Consider the following 20,128-nt stretch of genomic DNA (forward strand, 5'->3'; position numbering starts at 1 on the left):
CTACAACCAATCAACAGAGCATAAACTGAGACTCTCATTTTGTTTCCAGGTGTTCAAGGAACATCCACTGTTGGCAACATACCCCACCGACTCCACCGGAGCTGCTGGGATTCCAGACACTGTTGACGCCATCTACAACCAGCCCAACACTGCTCTTCTGTCTCTGGTCCTCATGATGGGCACTTTCTTTGTAGCTTTCTTCCTCAGGAAATTCAGAAACAGTCGTTTTTTAGGTGGCAAGGTACGTTAATATACTGAGTCTCTTAAAAACATTCAGTTCAAACAGAAGATGTCAGACATCTTGTGGGAAACTAAGATAGACTGTGTAGCTTTTGTGTTGGTTAACAAAGGTGTGATGCACTTACTTTCCTATAAAAGATTTGGAATGCATTTTTTCAACATTTTTTTCAACCCCACTTTTAAGAACACTGCTCTATAGCACCACTAGTGGTCCAAATCTTCACAGGCTTCCTTTAAATCCAACTCATTTAAAAAGGTAACAAAGATCAAATGTGTATCCTCAAAACACCTTATGTGAAAACAAAATATGTAAGTTATAAGTATCTTGTCTTTAAAATTAAAATTGCTGGTAATTATTAAGTATTATCTGTCAGTATATATCATCTCTCTACAGTTTTTTAATGTTTTTTTTTTGACCACTTTGGGTTATAGTTAAAGCCCAAAGGGTTTTTCTGGAAACACCAATTCACACCATTACCCACAAAATCAGCAGTATCTATACCTTAGTGGAAGTGGGCAGGTCACTTCACAGATTTTCATAAAAAAACTTAAATATCGTGTTTAACCCAGTTTATATCAATAATATTGATTCATACAACATTGTATGATATGACATGTTTATCTCTAACCTAAGGTCAAATGAGCTTTCTATAAACTTTTATGTGATAAGAAGTGTGTTGATTAACTTTATTTGTTTTTTCTATGGTTTCTTGATATCCACAGGCCAGAAGAATCATTGGTGACTTTGGCATCCCTATCTCAATTTTAATGTCTGTGTTGGTGGATTACAGTATTACTGACACTTATACACAGGTAACTGCAATCTCTTCAGTCTCACTTTTAGTGTGATTTTATTACAGTGCCAACAAATCAGTGTCTTTTCCCAGTGTTAGCATTTTAATTTGATTTATTTTTAGAAACTCGATGTGCCGTCGGGCTTCTCAGTCACCTCTCCTGAGAAGAGAGGTTGGTTCATCAGTCCCTTTGGTGACAAGCAGCCCTTTCCCACCTGGATGATGGGAGCATCTATTGTACCTGCCCTTCTTGTCTTCATCCTCATTTTCATGGAAACTCAGATCACTTCGTGCGTAGAGTATGATTATCTACAGTGGTAATGCTCTGGGTGTAGAACTTTCATTTTTGAAATATTTTCCCTTTTTTTCTTCATTCTCAGATTGATCGTCAGTAAGAAGGAGCGTCGCCTGGTTAAAGGCTCAGGCTTCCACCTGGATCTTCTGCTCATTGTCATTCTGGGTGCTTTCTGTCCTCTTTTCGGCCTGCCGTGGCTTACCGCGGCCACTGTGCGCTCCGTCACTCATGTCAATGCCCTCACCGTCATGAGCAAAGCCACAGCACCTGGTGAAAAACCCATGATCCAGGAGGTTAAGGAACAGAGGCTGACTGGGCTTCTAGTGGCTGTTCTTGTTGGTAAGAAGACAAGTAGAAGAAACGCAACAAGGCAGACAAGCCTGTAAATCTTTAGATTTCTACACATGGCAAACAGGTGTGCCTGGGGCTATAATGTAGGATGATACTCACCATCTCAAGAATTTACATGGGCGGTGTGTTTTTTAGCCTTTACGAAACCAAAAACGCAGAACACATCTGCTGAGGAATGCATTACGCAGTGTGTTAATTGCTCCTTTACCTCCATGTCTTCAACATGGATCATCAACAGGTGAAGTTGCCTGAGATATGTAGCTTAAGCCTCAGTCTTTTAGCACAATATCATGTACGCAGCCATCATGAGCATGCTTTCTTGTTTTAAAACCAGCTGGAAACATTCAACAAGTCAGCTGGAGACAGTTTTCAACCAACTTACAGAGATTTAAATGTCCCGTGTGTCGCACTGAAGGGGTTCTATTTACAGAGTATGGTAGAAATGGAGTATAATATGCAGGAATATGTTTTCATTAGTGTGTAATCATGCGAGTCTTTATTTTTGTTACCTTAGAATGAGTCTTTTATATCTACAGACACTGCAGTGCCGCTTCCACAGAGTCTGCTGAACTCTGGCTCTAGATAGGACACCTTAGGTTCACCTTCAAGGCAGCAAAGAGACAGGGTGATGAGAGGGGATTGCAATCAGCAACTACACCATTAAAGGCCACTAAATCCTACACACTGGATGACAGCTAGCTACAGTTGATGGACTGGATTTCAGCCAAAAGTGTGCTCAAAATAAGAACCCTGCTTTCGTTCACATCTATGTGATATCCATTATTTCAGTAATTACTGCAGCGCTGTTATCACTGTTAACTTTTGTGCCATGCTCGGATGAAAAGCTTGATAGGTCAAGCACAAGTAAAAAGGGGAGTGGGGCTTAGCAAAGGGGGAAAGAACGATCCTTTTGAGTATCATATGACATCTTGATTTATTAGGAATCTAATTTTAAAAAAGCCAGATTCCAAAAAAATGTTCTTTTCAAAATAAATGAATCACATCAAAGTACATCAGCATGAAATTAACTGGAGAAAAAATAGATATCTGAGCTACCAACCATTTCCAGAACAGTTATTCTATTTATTATCTGGCTGCGGCGGTTATGTTTTTCTACAGCATTATTACAGTGCTGGACAATAATTTGTCTTGAAAGAGAGCATAAGCTCAAATTAGTGACACTTCATCTACATGTATAGATATAATTCATGAAGTATGAGCTGGCTGATGTATCAGCCGTTGCAGCAGCATATTCATATTTCCAAACATAAACTGTCAAACTCAAAAATCACTGTCAGATATTTTAACATTGTTTTTATCCACTGACTCGTACTATTCTGCCAGCGGAATATTTTGTTTCAACTAAGGTAGGGTTCCCAAAGTTGTTCTAAGTATAGCTTGATCCAGTTTGAGTATACAGCCATGATGACTCATCTTGATCTTTGAACTTTTGTTTGACTGTTTGGATTAGAATAAGACTTTTTGGATTATCCCAAATAGCGTTTCAGACAAGACAGCTGAACAGTGGATATGTTTCAAATAAACGGCATCAACAGTGTGTTTTTTCATGAGGGTTGTTCCCTCATTGGATGAATAAGTCTCTCCACGGTTTTCTTGCATGTGTGTAGTGTCTCAAAACCAGTATTATTTGAAGACATCACCTTTAACCCGTCTCTACCCATCAGGTATGTCCATAGTGATGACGGACGTGCTCCGACTCATTCCCTTGGCTGTGCTCTTTGGCATCTTCCTGTACATGGGGGTCACCTCTCTGACAGGCATCCAACTGTACGAACGCATCACACTCATGGTCACGCCAGCCAAACATCACCCTGACCACATCTACGTCACCAAGGTAACACACACAATAGCAATGTTTACATGACCTCGTCCATTATTATTAGTGGTGAGACGAAGAAGCCAAACCCAGCAGAGTGGTAACAGGCCACTGCTCTTCTGCAGTCTTGGTTTTGAGCTTTGATTAAACGAGTAACCAGATTATTCAGACCCATGTATAAATGATACATGAACATTATCCAGGTTTTTACAGCTATGCAAGTCTTGGACTCCTCCACATCCAGAAAACTGTCATTTCTTCACCAACAGAGAGTTACAAGCAGAGTAGGGATTTCTGGTGGAGCCTCACCGACTTCCAAGACGCATGGAGAAAGGAAAACATTGCGAGAGTTTTGACCCCAAACAGAGAGTCATCTCAACAGTTGAGGATAAACAGTTTGGTTTCTGGCCGCCTGGTCACTGCTGGATTTAGCTTCTCCATCAGATCATCAGTAATGGAAGAATACACTTAATGTATCCTCTGTGTTGGGGCGGTGTTTAGCTCAGTTGGTAGAGCAGCCGCCCCATGTGCGAACGCTCAGTCCTTGCTGTGGAAGCCCGGGGTTTGAAACCTGTGGCTCTTTGCCACGCATCATTCCCTCGTCTCTCTCCCCACATTCCTGTCACTCTTTAGCTGTTTCTATCAAATAAAGAAAAAAAAATCTTTAAAAAATTTTTATCCTATGCATTACTGGTGTCAAGGAACATTAGCACAACATCTATTTGCACACATAGCAGAGAATGATAGAGAAACGTAGATAAGGTGTTTACATGCTTCAGTATTTCACATTTCTCTGAAAGTACATCTGCTAGCATAAATCATATTTCATATATGTATATTGTTGAAACCAAAACAAGCACTGTGGCTTTTGTCCCCAGTCACATACACTGGAAGTGCATTAAGCCTCAGGGCCAATCCTAAGGAGTCATCGATTGATGATGCTAGCACAATCAACAGTTCGGCATATAACATGTCACACTATCAGTCCTACACAAGTGTGGTGCAGTTGCTCTTAAAGGTCCAGTGTGTAGGATTTAGTGGCGTCTAGCGATGAGATTGCAGATTGTAACCGACTGAATAACCTCACCTCATCAATAGTGACCGCAAACTTTTAGTTTCTCCATTCTGGCCTACTGTAGAAATCAACATGAAAGTAACGAAAACAAAACGATTCCTATTTTTTTAAGAAAAAACACTTATAAAAACATACATGTAAATACTGTATTCAATTTCTGCCAGTCTTACACACTCTTGAAATCTTACACACTGGACCTTTAAAGAAGAGCAAATGAAGAGCAAAGACAAACAGAAACACGGTGTCCTTTCATAAATTCACTCAATAAACATTTATAATTAAATACAGCCTTGTGTTTTAATATGCATTTCGTTAAGCAATCAACAGAGAATAATGGAAAATATATCTTTTGTAAATCTGTTGTGTGTTCAGCCTGTTAATGATGCTTTCATCTTGTATATCCTCACATATGGCTTTCCACCACAAGCTGATGATTCTGGTCCTGATATCACACAACAAATTTTGTGGAAAAAACAGGAAAACCTCAGTCTCTTTTGCACTTTTAACACAATTCATTAGAGGCATGATTTTCCACTAGATGGAGCCAAAAACGTGATATTTTCATAATGCAGTGGGACAGTTTGGGATTCGATGTGTTTAATGTGTCTGTACTCTGGTCTATGGTCTATTGGTTTTCTAGCCATTAACCACCACATATGTGTGCAACTCCAGGTGAAGACATGGCGTATGAACATGTTCACCCTGATGCAGCTGGCGTGCATCGTGGCTCTGTGGGTAGTGAAGTCCACCGTGGCCTCCCTGGCGTTCCCCTTCGTCCTCATCATGACGGTGCCTCTGCGCCGCCTGGTCCTCTCCAGGATTTTCGAGGAACGAGAACTCCAGGCGGTAGGTTTGGGAGCAGAGGGATTCCATAGATGTTTGAATCTTTGCCACAATAATCTGATCCCACATAGCCACGGGATACTTATTTTACAGCAAATTTAACATTAGATGGATGTTGGCATGTTTTTATATCTGTCTAATACTAACATATCTTAGAGAAATGCTTCAAATTAGCTTCGAATGATTTTCTTCTCTGTGATCATGGACAGCGTTCTCATCCAAATATTTTCAAACGATATGCAAATATTTCTTTTTGCTCTATGTTCTGACCAGAAAAAGATTCACAGTCCATCCTGAAGCGGGTCTTTCTGTTTTCTTGGTTAGATCCCCCAAACCCATACATTTCATCGCTGTCAGATTAAAACCTTCAATTTCCAAAATGTCAGGATAAAATAAACAGCTTTGTTCTTAACCTGACCACCATTCGTGTTGCGTTCATTCAAAGGTCTCATGAACTCAAGGCACTGTAGAATCAAACTATAGAACCTTGAAATGATGTGAAAATTACACAAATTAAATTGGACCTCCATGATGCCAGATCCCTCAGCCCTCAAACCTTCACCCTTACATGAACCAGATCACATTCTGTATATGTATTTCTCCACATCGTTATTCTTTTGTTCTTCTCTACAAAACATGTTTAGATGCTAAATATATCTGAGTTTTGTTCATCTGGTCCAGATCAAGGAGAAACGGTTCTTGTGTTCACACTGGCTTTACGTCCTACTTTGGTTTTCTTGGTGACAGTTAGTTGAGAAGATTAATTACTACTCACTTGGCTAATTTAGCTTAGCACAAAGATAACCCCTGAGTACAATGGTGGTTTTGGTTTTTGTACAGATTAAACAAATGAGATAATAATTAATGTAGTCATTTGTTGATCTTAAGTGCTGCTGGTAGACAAATGTTGTTACCTATGGACAGTTTTAATGAAAAGAAAAGCTTGTCCACTTCTGGCTGTAGCTTCGTACTTTAATACAATCCATTGCAAGTCGATAGTTCTAAGTGGGTAGTCCAGACTTCCAGTCTAAATGTGTCACAGTACATGTGCTCGGGAAAACATGGACACCTCAGCACAAACATGACTTCATAAAATCATAAGAATGAAATGGAAACTGTTGACCGTTCACTGTGTGCGCCACCATATTGCTGTTTCTGACTTCCAACTTCCACAAATGTCAAACATTTACTTTGATATAAATGTATCATTTTATCAGATTTGACAGTAGTTTAGTTGTTAAATTCATGGATTTTATTATATCTACTTTCGTAAAAAGAGAGATTCACCTTTTCACCATTTAAGTTGCCTTATTTTGACCTTTGAGCAAAACTTCAATGAAAACGATTAAAGATAATTTGTCGTTTCACAGCTGGATTGCGACGAGGATTCTCCCAACTTTGATGAAGACGGACGAGATGAGTACAACGAGATCCATATGCTTGTATAAATTTAAATTGGACCCAGCTGATACGACTTCATCCATCCGCCGGATCTGACCAAGCCTGTTTGGAAACCTCAGTGTCCCTGCCCCGGGTAGCGGTGACAAAGCGAGAGGAGCTAATGTAATGGTGTTAAATATTCAATAGCTGGATAATCACTTCTTACCTTTGTTTATTCCAGTTTTTTAAAAAGAGCACACCTTATGTTCTCTGTGGTGGTGGTGTTGTGTTAAACTCCCCGAAGATCGTGTCAGAGGTCCAAAAATAGTTCAGAGCACCCTACCTGAAATGGACAATGCAACAAAAAAACAAAAAAAAACCTTTGTACTCTATTCATCCCTTTAATTACTCTGCAGGTTCTGGGCATAAGTGCAATGATGATGGTGACCTCTCGGACTACAGCAGGCTGGATGATTTATTTATTTGTCCCGAAAGTGGGAAATAGGGTCAATTTGCTTTCATTTCATTCATGAAGTGGATTTTCATAAAAAGTCATAATTGTTCATGTGAATTGACCCTAAATCTCAGATCCCTGAATTCCACTGCCTATGTAGTTTAGCTGCCATTTCCCTTTATACTACTGCCATTTCCTATGGATTGCAATGATGTGTAAACAAGGAGTTAAGTAGTACTTTTCCTTTCTGTACAGACTTTTAGTAATGAGCACTTTGACTGGGCAAAAGTTCACTTTTGTCACTGCCAACCAAGCTCCCTGGCACAAAGCCTCCTATCTAAATGTAGTCTCCCCTTGAAGCCAAAATCTCCACAGAGACTGTGCAAGCCTCTTCAAGGGTGTTACTGTACTTTGTTAGGTGTTCAATGCCCAACATACCAGTCCAGTGAACCCATTATTGTAACCTTGGACGTATAATAGTTAACATGGTCTCAACCTTATTTTTCTACTTTGTTGTATCTTTTGTGACCTTTGGACTTAACGCTATGCCAGATTCTCAGTGATGTTTGGACTCCCAACTAGCTTAAACTGCTATAAGAGTTAGTATAAAATAAAAAGAACATTGTGTATGTTGACACATTCAAAACAGAAAATAAGTCATTATTCATCAGTTCTTTCATCTTCTCTGCAATATTTCCACAGTGTGGTTTTTCACTGATGACATGAATGATATAATAACACACTTGACTGGAAAAGCATAGAAACTAAGCAAACACACAAGCACTGAAAACGCTGGGGAACAGTTGAGTGTTGGCAGTATGTATGAATGATGCATTGTACAGTAAGACTGTGAGCTTGGAATTATAATGTACCATCTGTGTTCAGAGTTGTTTTGAAATACCCAGGGATTTAGTTCTCACCTCCTATATTGCGAGCCCACTATAGAATTTTAATTACCGTTCATGACACTTCCAACATTTTGAGAAACCTTACTTCTGTCAAACAAAAACACCAGTTGTTGACACAAAATTTCACAAGAGGCTTAATTATGCAGTAACAAGTTGTACACATATTTGTGTGACGCTCTTTTTTTTTTTTTTTTAAGAAGGCCAGCATGTTAGACTACACTCACTGACAAATATTCCACTTGAAATACATTCTGTCATGTTGACATCAGGTCGAAGCGATTCTGGGAGTTTCTGCCAGTTTTCTTGAACAGGATTGAAATAAAGTTTTCAAAGGAAAAAAGTGGTAGGCAAAGATGAGATATTAGTACGTGTGCTGGGACTCAGTATCTCTACAGTGCAGAGAGGCCGACTGCACTCCTGATCATTGATCACATACAAGGGCAATAGAGATTAACTGAAAGGTTTTAGATGCAAATAATCGACCAGTTTATGGTTTCTGCATACTGTAAGTAAATAGTATGTAGAATGCCTCACCTGTACTCCGTACCCACTGCAATGGATAAAGAAATAAGTAAAGAGACACTGTGTGGCAGCTGACAAGGTTTCTGTAAATAGTTATTAAATATGACAAAGTGGTAAAAATCATTGTGTTTTCTCGGGATAATGATCACTGCTGCATCAACTAAAACTAAACTAAAGCTCCAAAGTGCGAAAAAAAAATTCTAAAACTACACACACACACAAAAAAACAACAACTTTATATTAAAGGTCAGTAGTGTAGTATAGATTTTTATGCCATCTCCTGTCACGTAACCATGCCCTATATTTACGAGTCATGCAAGACTTCTGTCTCAGGGGAAACTGACCTCCGATCTGTAAATATTGCTTCCCAGCCTTTTAGTTTGTTGCCTCTTTTGTGTACATAAAGCGGTCAAGGCAATCCAACACTTGCAATGTAAAATATATGGCTTACAGTCCAGGCTTTTGTGTTATACAATAGAGAAAAAGAGGTCAAGAGAAGAGAAGTGACAGCAAAGTGACAGAATTATAACTGTAAATGAATCCCTTTTTTTCCCCCCTCCTCTATTGTCCAAGCCACACTTTGATGTGAAGCATACACCTGCTGTAATATGTATTTGATTCTGCAGCTCCCAAAGTTAATGAGTCACTGAATTTGCTTTACATTAGCTCTCCATAGCAGTTTCTTTTTAATGGGCTGCGCAGTCAATGGACTATGTGGACCACATGTTTATGTTTTAGGGGAATGGTGAACTGAGGGCAAAGACACTTCTCCATTATACTTGGCCCCACTATGTTCTTGACATTATTGAATGTAAATGTTTTCAGGCACGTGATTTTGCTTGTCAGATTTAGCGAGACTGATTCCAATTTAAGGAGGTTCATTAACAACAAAGCTATTGAGTAATAGTTGAGGGCTAATGATGTTTTGAGCACATAAGAAATATTATGTGTTAGATGTAAACAAGCAGGGCTGGAGCCAAATCTTTAGAAATACTGAGGTTTAGCCAACCTCCCAACCCAAATCATTTTAAAGAGACAGTTAAATGGCAGTATAGATATTTACCAACAGTTACAGATTTGACCTTTAGTTTGTTTTGTTAATAATTTCAAACTATATGTCACCTACATGATTGTCTCAAAGAAGCTTTTTAGGAGCTTTCTCCCCTCTTCCAGAAATTCCAGTTGGGAAAAAAAAAAAATTATTTATGTATTTAGTACATTTTCTTGGTATCTTGACATTATAAAAACATTATAAACTGTATACATACATACAACACCATATGTTTTAAATTATGCAAATTCCAAGTAGGAATATGGATATATGACCTTAGACCTAAGGCTTCCTCCACTCTGTGTTTAAAGTCACAACATGCTCTTTGTTTTGGCAGTTCATATTCCTTTCAAGTAAACTCAAAGGAGAAGAATCCATCAGAATTGACCAGAGTTATGATCCAGTTAGAAGATTTTAATTGTAACATTAGTATCTGGATGTGCGCCTGTCTAGCCATAAATTATTGGCAAGCAGTTCCACATCTTCAAAAGAATAATAAAAAAATGCAATTACCACACACACTTAACATCTCTGCATTGATTTTTTCAAGTCTTTAGGTCACAAGAACCTCTCTAAAGACAGGCCTTGAGACATGAATGTCTTGCAAAAGGCAGAAACTTTTGTTTAATCAATGTGTGTGTTTTTATTTTTATTTTTTTTATTGATTTGATTCTCTGCACCACAAAAAGTGTGTTGCTTTCTATTCAAGCAGTTTCTCATTCAGACTTCTTGACCATCAGCTTTATCAAAACTTGAATTGATTTTGTGTTTTATCATTAAAAAACTTCCATAGTGCAAGACTAAATGGACACCAACTGATTGATCAGCTTTAGGCTATTCAAGTAAAGATTATAATCATTGTTTAGGTTTTTTAAGTTTATTAACATCTGATCTGACTTTTTTTTGGCCCCAGTCGTTGGCATCTTCTGACTTTAGTAGAAATTTGTATTTGCTATGCCGGGTTGACCCTCAGTGGTCAAACAGTCACAAAGGTCAATGTCCTTTGTTGTCTGACAATACAAGTCTTTTCGACTCTTCAACACATCCACGTGCTCATGTTATGACAAGAACTGGTGTGTCTGAGTATATGTGGAGACCATAGCCAAGAAAGAGTCGGCAAGCATACACTAAGCAAAACTTCCTTTCAGTATTTACACAAGAGAAAAGTGGAATTGTGGGTGTTATTTAAGATAATAAAAGGTGTGGTGCTGCCACTCTCTCCTGTCTGTCTTGATGTTGAAACATGCAAGATGAAAAGAAAAATAGTTTTTTTGACCCTCAGAAAGTTCTGACATGTCAGTGTTCTGAACTCACCACAATTCATTGCCTTATACCACCATGGTAGCAGGCCAGACCACCCACCCAAATCTAAGACTTGGCTCTGTTATTTTTGAACCTCTTTTAATTCAACATCATTGGTTTGAGTAAAGACGTCTGGCAATCTTGGAGTTCTAGCATATGGAATAGTGTATTAGGTTCGACCATTATATGACTGTAAATCAGGTATGTATGACATTAGATCAACTATTGTAAGGAAAGTTGTTCACACTGATATTCCCTCAAGAGCAAGAGAGTTATAATGGGTAGTATCATTTGGATACTACAGGAATGCAATTTATTTTTCTTTAATCGCACTGCATACCAAAGGATTATCCTTCAGTAGGATTAGTTTCCGAATTTTGATCTCCTATGTTGTAAATTAAAAACTATTCGTTTCTGGAGATTTTTTTTTTCTATTCAGTGAAATTCTCTCTTTAACTGTTACGACCATATCTCAGGGTATGAAAAGAAGTAACATAAAACCAGATTTTAAGGTTAATAAACAAAAGTATTTTATTAAATGAAAGTTAAGATCGTTTTAAACAAAAGGAGGTGAGGCCAAAGGGAACTAAGGGCGAGCGAGTGCTGTCAAAAGAACAAACAAATATAAGAAAAGGAGAACTCTAACAGAGCCTATGCTATTCTAACTAGAAAACCAAAACGAGAAAGAAAACCCTCACTACTATTTAAATCTAACTCTAAATAACAAAACACACATCAAAACAGCACCCCTGAACTAATGGGTCTAACAGAAATATACGCTCATGTATAATCAGTAACTATAAATTTACTAAATAAACTAAACCCTGCCCAGTCCCAGTAAACAAAACCTCCTCAAATTACACGAGTTAACCTACGTTAACATTCACAAATTCAACTAACTAGGCAAGCTTCCAAATCCACACAACACACAAAGCCGTCACGATGCTCAGGCGGCTGCAGTTTAAATGCCCGGGCCAGGGCAATTGGGCGCAGCGGATTTTAGTATTTATTTCAAAGCTGCATTTATTTGATGCTTTTTTTTTTTTTTTTTTTTAACAACTATAGCACAGAGAGTAACTTCACAACATACTCACACTAACAAGTCGAGGTGTAAGGCTTAATGTGTTAGCAATGAATCATCTTGATACACATCCAGCAGAAACAGAGCAACATGGTCATGATCAGTATTGTGCAAATTATATTTGGTCCACCTCGATTCTCTTCAATCCCCTCTTGTTTATTTCATCTCTCTACCTTACTGGTCATGTAGAGAGCTGCAGATTTTGGTGTTGATTGTCAGTCAGTAGATTCAAAGTTGAAACTGAAACGTTGAACTTGCTAAATGAAGCTTTATTTTGTTTTGATAACACACCATCTTCATGACGTCTACACAACAGCCCCTTGATTTATACTCATCTTCTGACAAATTATGAAATGTGGTATGTTTGCATTTGTAACAGACTCTTAGGCCATGTGGATACTTGAATAGCAGGTCCATCTTGCTATTGCTGTAAAGAGGTTTTCAAACAACTGTAAAACATTATTTTTTTGTCTGAAATAAATATTTATTATGTGTTTCAAATACAAACAGAATTGGTTCTTTTGTCATCTTAAAAAAAAATACAGTACAGTACAGATTATTCAAGAATCATGTAGACTTCTGAAATAATCGGTGGGAAACAGTGCAGTAAATCAATGTTAAGGTTTTGTTTTCCTCTACTTACTATAGGTGCCAGATGGGTGGAGTTGACTATATATGACAAAATATATGAAAAGATAATGAGCTTCAGAAAGTTGAGACGTTCAGTATTTAGACAGTCAAGTATAAATTTATGTTTAAAGAATGTATCATATGTTTGATGCTGTTTCACAGAATTTCATGACACACCCAATCATTAAGAGATATGATGTTTGTGTAAAATATTTCCTTTTAACAGATGTTGTTGTTGATGTTGTATGTGTGTGTATCTGTTTTGGTACTTTTCTTTAACCCAGGTCTTGTTTTCATAGTTGTTGCTGTTCTCACTATAGGTCATGCCAATTTTGCACTCACCACCTTCATTTGAGAGATTTCAGGAAGATAATATCAGGGCTAATAGCTTGAGCCTCCTAAAGCTTTCCAAATACATAAATCTTTTCAAATGCTTGTCTATAAGTCTGGCCAAAAGCAAACACAGGAATTATTCCCCTGGATTAGTTATTGTTCCTAACTGCACAGGGATCTACTTTCCAGGGTAACTTGCCAGCTAACCAAACTATTGACTTATCTGCCATAATGTAAAATATCCTAAAAGTCATTGCTTAAGGGGTTGTAAGAATTGTTGCATACCATGTCAGCCTTTTTTTGTCTTCACTCTGTAATTTAGTTTCATTTAGTTATTTGTTTGTGTACTCTGAGTCGACTAGCTCAAAGGTGATTGGCTCACAATAATCCTCCTGCTAGTCCACTGAACCAGTCTCTACATTCAGTTTTTTTAAATAACCAAAGAAGACACTAATTCAAACAAAAACTTCCCATGTCCTAATATTGTTATGGCAGAGTAACACACAACCTCACACATGTAAACAAACCGGCAAGAGCAGATGAATAGGCAATGAGTTTGGTTAGCCAACAAGTTAGTTCCTCCTGTTTTTTGTTTTGACTTAAAGACCAGTGTTTTCAGTTATTGAATTATTATTCTTTTGGAAAATTAAGGTTTATTAAAACGTTTGTTATGCTGTTTTGCTGGAGTCCACTTTTTCCAATCTCTCGAAAGGTAGGCAAATTCGATGTTAGCAAGACCAAATATCAGAATAGCCACAATTATGAGAATAAGTTCAAGCCAGAACACAGGAATGGCAGGAATAATGTCACAATGACAACAGGTGCTATTAACATAATGAGAGTGATGAGTGGGGGGTCTTGGACTTGTCCACAAACCAAGAAGTATGTCTCATGGACATTTAGGAAGACCTTCTCTGGCATAAATTGATATCCCTTACACCAAGACGTTTCTGCCCAGCCATCCACGCAACTCTTCAGTTTGTAGTAGATGCTGCAGGAGGAGAGAGCAAGGAAAAGGAAAAAAAATAAGATGGCTAAAAATTGTTCTTGAGGATTACCTTACTAACAGTGTAAGACTGTGGGTATTCATATGAATCTGTAGATATGCAGAGCTCAGTATGTTGTATACAGTATGTTAAATACAGTAAATAGATCCATTCATTGTGGATCTAACATGTTTCAATGAATGGAAGACAATGTCTTGAAGGTGGAAAACCATTTCTAAATAGTTCCATCAGTGGTTCCTGAAGTGGTTGGGCACTGGAGTACCTTAGGACCTTAGGGTGAGGGCCCTACAAGATCTCTACATTTTTCTCTTTCCACATGTAATTATGTGACAATGAATGCTAGTTTTGTATAAAAAAAAACTGGATAAGGGGTTCCCTGCTTTAAAAGCATGGTTTGGAAAGTGATCTAGCCCTAGTGACTCCAAGGGTTTAACTCACTGGTGTTGGTGTTTTGGAGGCAGCTTACATTTCACTGTTAAATTTTGAGATGTCACATCCTCTGGGTGGGTAAGCGAACATAGCCTCTCCAAACCAGCATAAATCAAGAGTTGTCACTGCAGGATTTTAGTGTGGAAAACATCCACTAAAATTCAATTGAGCCTAACAGCTGGAAGCTCCTTGAGATGATGAACACCATTTGAGCTCTATGGGAGCTCAGCCCCAAACCATGTTACAAAGTAAAATATGGATTATTACATCTATAATTAAAGTCTACTGCAGTGTACTGTAGGTATCACGGCAAGAGTGAAAGTCTCCACAAACAACTGCTGTCTGGAAACATGAGCCCAGACGCAACAGTCTAGCATTTTTTCATTCAAAGTTGAGTAATTAGTTGAAACTGACCAGCTCCAAGTGTAGTCAGGAAACAGGAAAGTATCTGACTTTCCCATGACTAAAGGTCATATATCTTTACTGAAGAGGCCATAAAAAGTATGTTATGTGTCACTGTATCCAGTCTTTATGTGTTTTCACTCTCTGGGTTCTACAGTGTTGAGCTCAGGGACAGCTTCCTGCAACACATGCATGCCAAGGCTCAAACAGCAACAACATTAACACTGACTCATAAATGGCATGGTTCATAGGCATTTGTATTAAAGTCTGGGTAAAGGCAATTCCGAGATTTCTTTCAAAATACATTAAATATGTTGGAAAATAGTTGCTGAAAAGACTTTGAATGATAAATTACTGAAATGTGGAGTTAGAGGTTAAAGCAGTTTTTGACCAGTTCCCAGTCCAGAATTTTTGTAGGCAGTCCTAAAGGGTGGCCTGATGACACACTGAGGCCACCCTGAGCATACACCTGCAGCTCTAGCAGAGAGATTGAGATTAATTCATCTCTCTCAGAGTGTGAAGTTCATCATATCATTTTCTGAACTCATCTGACACTTTTCAGTCACTTGAATACTGCTCCCACTCAGCACATTCAGCGGACATGCCCTCACAGTCCTGGAGCTGAGAATACTGCTCATTTTTACCTAATTTTGACACCTAATTCCATAAACTTGTTCATATTTTTAATCATTCAGATTTAGCTGTGTGGTTAATAACACTTTCTTCTTTGGTCTGACAAACAAAGAACACATATTTAATCTTACTTTACACAGACTTTAACGTGTTTGGTAAGAGCACACAACTTATCATCTGGGATGTCACGATCAATATATTTTGGCACCAATCCTATTACGAAACTTTAACATTGGGTACCTCTGATACAGTGTGATCCTACTTTTATTTACTTAAGTGCTGGTTGAAAATGATACTTCCGAAAAGTTTAATAGATTTAGTTTTAGCTTTTTCTAGCCAATACCAATATTTTGAAATATGTCTGGACTGGCACTGATACCAAACCGTAAAATTAGCTTGGGGTGTTCATTGTGTTGTAGATTAAAATAATTAAAATCTGAAATAAATTTGTAACAGGTTAGGGAAAGAGCTCTACATTTGCTGCTGATGAAATTTTACCTTTTTACAGCAGGCCATGGGCACCTGTCCTGATAGCCACTTGTCTCCATGCTTTTGTTGAAGTCTGACAGGCAATTGTCAACATTGCTATTAAACATGTGCTGGTCACATGGTGGAGCAAGACGTTTTGCAGCCATTCCTGGAGAAAACAAATACTTAACAGCCAAGTTCTCCACACAACTCAAGCCAAACACCTAACATCATAGACTCAAACATCTTTGAGCAATCTGTTAGATATGTTGCCAATGAACAAATTAATCCTTAAAAAATGACAAAGTCACTTAGCTTAAATGTTATCTCAGTCTTGTTTTTATGATCATTACATCACGGAAAACACAGTTTCACAGCTCTTTACTGCTATAATCTTGTATTATGTCTGTTGTTTTTCACCAGATAATAACCAGATATCACTGTTTGACTGAATTTAGTGAAGATCTTGTCAACACCGAAATATCTGGAAAACGTGGTCTTCTCTTGCTCTTTCAGCCGGTTAAACCTCTGTGTTCAACTCTACTGTGTTCAATACAGCCAAACTCACAATTTATTGTGTTGTCATTTACATATTTTCACTTTGTACCTTCAGACAGCCTTTAACAGCTAGTTAGACACATCCAATCATTATTTTATGATCGTCAAGTTGTCGGACAAAGCCAACATGTGGTTGAGCTTACATCATTGTTTTCCAATAGCTCGTGTCCCCCCTCAGCTTTCACATTAAAACACAACGATAGCATTTACAGATTTACTGTATACTCTCTAGAGAGTGTTTTGTAAAAAAAAGGTTATATTTTGAGTCTGAAAAATGGCATATCACAAGCTAACAACTAACTGGGAGTGCAAAATGGAGAGAAAAACACACATTTTCAGAATTCAGAATTTGCCATCTTACTGTGGATAGATCCTGTCAGCCATCAATTTCAAGGTCTAACAGATAAAACCACACCAGCATTGCCCGTTTTTGGATCATCACATACTGGCCATATTGAAATTCTGGCTTACCTGTCTTGACGAATATAAGTACCAGCATATATGCAGCAGACACCATCTATTTAAAAAAAAAAAAGGAATAATAAAATAAGTTACTTGTCATAATTTTGTAATTAAGCATGGATTCAGACAGGATCAGGGAAACCGGCAACCGGTGGTGGGGGAGTACGGTGGTCGGGGTTTTTTATTTCTCTGATTAACAGCTTTATGGAGGCTCTCTCTCTATCTCTTAAATCATCGGACACAAATCAAATGAAACTTCTTCATGTCACTATTTTGCAGCGTAAATTGCGAGTTGGACTAAGATTAAGAAGATGATAGAACTATGAAATAAACAAAGTCAGGCTCTGGCTCAACTTCTCTCCCGCATGCCGGTGCGTTTTTTTGCAGCAACCCCTGGTGACTGCCAGTGCGGAATTTTTACATGATGAAGATGAGTGCACCAGTGGCTATGCACGAGTGAGTTTCCTTGTTTCCTCTGTACAAAGAAAAAACGTAATTTTTAAAATGTGTCAATTTGTGGTATCTGTCTTGTCTAGATGCACAGGAACACTTTCTCCAGCATCATAAATAAATCAAGGCAATAAATAACGTCTATACAAACATGTTCTTCCTACAAAGGGGATACATAGTTAAAATTAAACTGAAGACAAGAAAAAGAAATTCTACCCTTACATTTACCAAGCTCTGTTACTTTCCAAGCAGGATTTCAAACATGTTCAACACAAGTCCAGTGACACATTTTGAAAAGAAAAAAAAAAAAACCAATAAAATCTGTATGAAACAGACGTGATGGCCATCTGCTTCCTGGACATTCCCACAAATTAATGAATTTATCTCGTGGGAGGCAGACACTGGAAACAGATGTTACCAGGGAATGCAGTGAGAGGATGGTTGTTTTTGTTTTTTTGTTTTTTTCAAAAATATGCTCACATGTAATGTCTGCTCTTGTATGACACAGATACGTACTCTAAAAGCTATGAATTCTTAGGTCCACATGGAAAATAAATAAATGGATGTAATCTTTCATTTAATTTACTAAACTCAACAAAAGCATCAGCTATTGTACATGACAAATAAAACAGGTTTAACATTTTAAAAACCCAAACTGATAACCAAAGAGAAAATGCTGTGTAAGCACATACCCCAGCTTTTTTTATGTTGCTCTTTAAAGCAGTATTTTTCTCTTGAGGATCCCTTGGAAAAAGCCTTGATTAGAACCTGTGAAGAAGATGCTTCAAATCGTATACCAGCCAGCTAACAGATGCACAACTGGTCACAAAAAGCCCATGTCCAGTTTCTTATCACTGAAACTCAGAGATAATTAGATTGTGCAACAACAAGGGACAGCCTGCTTCCTTTCCCAGACGCAGCCCGGCTGTTCCCATGCTACCCAGATACACGTTCCACACACAAACCCCCAGAGACTCTTGAACTGAGGGGCCTCGATGTCAGCAAACCAGCAGGATTTCTCACACAGAGATTTGATGCCAGTGTTTGTATTGTAATTATTATTCCTATTCAGAGTTAGATGGTTAGAGATCAGTGGGTTGACTATATTCTGATAGTCCAGCATACAATGAGCAAAAGGTGGAGGAACACCTTGTACAGGTTGCCAGGCAGACACACAAACAGAAAATCAAACATTCACAAGGAGAGACAATTTACAGTTCCCAACACATAAACCAGGATGTTCCCATCCATGTTCAGCACTTTGGCTACTGGCAACTATTCAGATGTAAACAAATGGAGAAAAACTAAACTAGAAACAAGTTTTGCTCCCATGCAGTTATGACATACCGTAGGCCCTTGCAGTTCAGAAACTTGCCCACATATAGATAGAAACACTTCTATGGCTTTTGTCAAGTACAGCATTATAGCATATTCCTCAGACATTTTGTTGGAGTAGACTGTGATATTTTCCCATCCTATACTAGAGGGTGACAAAGGAACTAGAAACCTTTTTAAATAAAAAATGAACTAGATGTGTGATCGTTGGCAGTTACCAAATCTAATCTAAACAATAAATCTGGCATAAATATAATATATAATTCTTGTTCAGACTTAAGCCCAAATCTTTTTTTTCTGAAAAGTCTGAAAAGCAAAAACCATGATTTTTTTTGTAGCAAATCAGATCCAAGCCACATTTGGAGGTGACTTGAAACACAATTCTAACAATATTTCTACAGATGCGTCTCTGTTCAGACACTCTGGTCGCTTATATATCAAATTTCAAAGTGTCCTTTGAGTCATTCACACCACGACACACAGGGCAGCGTCAAATACGGAGTAACAGGAGTGCATCAAAGCAGTTGAGCAGAATCATTGCTGCTGCTCGAGGAGTGGTATGGAGGACAAAACAGAGAACAAGAGTACATGGACAGACACTGAAAAAAATGTCTTCTGGCAACCTGCTGATTCTGCGTATGTTGTTACTGGCATCAGTGTCATTAACACAGCAATCCATGCAAATAGATGTCTGGACACAAAAATACTGATCACTTACAGGTAATAAAAAGTCTGATTTGATTTCTTATCTGCCAATTTGAACAAAAGCTTAGTCAAAATGCTTAGTCTTTTTTTTTTTTTTTTGGCCATTTGGGGGCCGCAAAACAAACAAAATTTGAATTTAATTAGTCATAGTGGCTAACATTGCTTGTATCATGTGTAAACAACACAAATCTTCTGCTACAACTATAATAGTAGCACCACAGTGTTTGGAGCCAGGTGTTCACAGAGAAGACTGTTATTACATACTTGACCACTTAAGTGACCCCTTTATATACAGCCACTGTTTGATAAAAATAAGGCCGGACAGATTTGTTGCTGCAGGGCTGTTTGGTGTTCTCTGGAGTCATTAAATGATAATCTGCTTCCACTGATCTGCGACTGAGCCTTTTTTTTCCAAGCACCAAAGCAAAGATCGCTGGAGATACTGTACATTATTTTTAAACTCACATGGGTAAACTATTTGTGTCTCCAAACCAATAAGAAAGAACAAATGTTTCGTTGGAGAGTGTTAAGAAAGGCTGCTTTGTTGTGTGGTAAGAGTGAGGCAGAAGAATGTTCTTTAACA

The 20,128-nt window shown here is 38.1% G+C and overlaps 1 protein-coding gene and 1 long non-coding RNA gene across 8 annotated transcripts in view; one reads left to right on the plus strand and one right to left on the minus strand.

The window, feature by feature from the left end:
- slc4a3 (solute carrier family 4 member 3) overlaps window positions 1–8,897 on the plus strand; it is a 51,949-nt gene extending 43,052 nt beyond the window's left edge. For 6 of the 7 annotated variants that reach the window (XM_019260859.2, XM_027284951.1, XM_027284958.1 and 3 more), the window contains 7 exons: window positions 50–241; window positions 964–1,053; window positions 1,158–1,324; window positions 1,415–1,668; window positions 3,366–3,535; window positions 5,265–5,438; window positions 6,806–8,897. In XM_019260859.2, coding sequence (XP_019116404.2) covers window positions 50–241; window positions 964–1,053; window positions 1,158–1,324; window positions 1,415–1,668; window positions 3,366–3,535; window positions 5,265–5,438; window positions 6,806–6,883 — 1,125 coding nt within the window. In that variant the 3' untranslated portion in view covers window positions 6,884–8,897. The remainder of the gene's footprint in view (window positions 1–49; window positions 242–963; window positions 1,054–1,157; window positions 1,325–1,414; window positions 1,669–3,365; window positions 3,536–5,264; window positions 5,439–6,805) is intronic. The other variant, XR_003463299.1, reaches the window with a different exon arrangement.
- Window positions 8,898–12,086: 3,189 nt separating this feature from the next.
- Window positions 12,087–18,634, minus strand: LOC109138965 (uncharacterized). Its single transcript, XR_002042056.2, has 4 exons — window positions 18,198–18,634; window positions 17,065–17,110; window positions 16,066–16,204; window positions 12,087–14,087 (listed from the first exon to the last, which is right to left on the minus strand). It is a non-coding gene; the product is annotated as an uncharacterized LOC109138965 (long non-coding RNA).
- Between the last annotated feature and the right edge of the window lie 1,494 nt (window positions 18,635–20,128).

Source organism: Larimichthys crocea, chromosome I (genome assembly GCF_000972845.2).
Source record: "Larimichthys crocea isolate SSNF chromosome I, L_crocea_2.0, whole genome shotgun sequence".
NCBI lineage: Eukaryota > Metazoa > Chordata > Actinopteri > Sciaenidae > Larimichthys > Larimichthys crocea.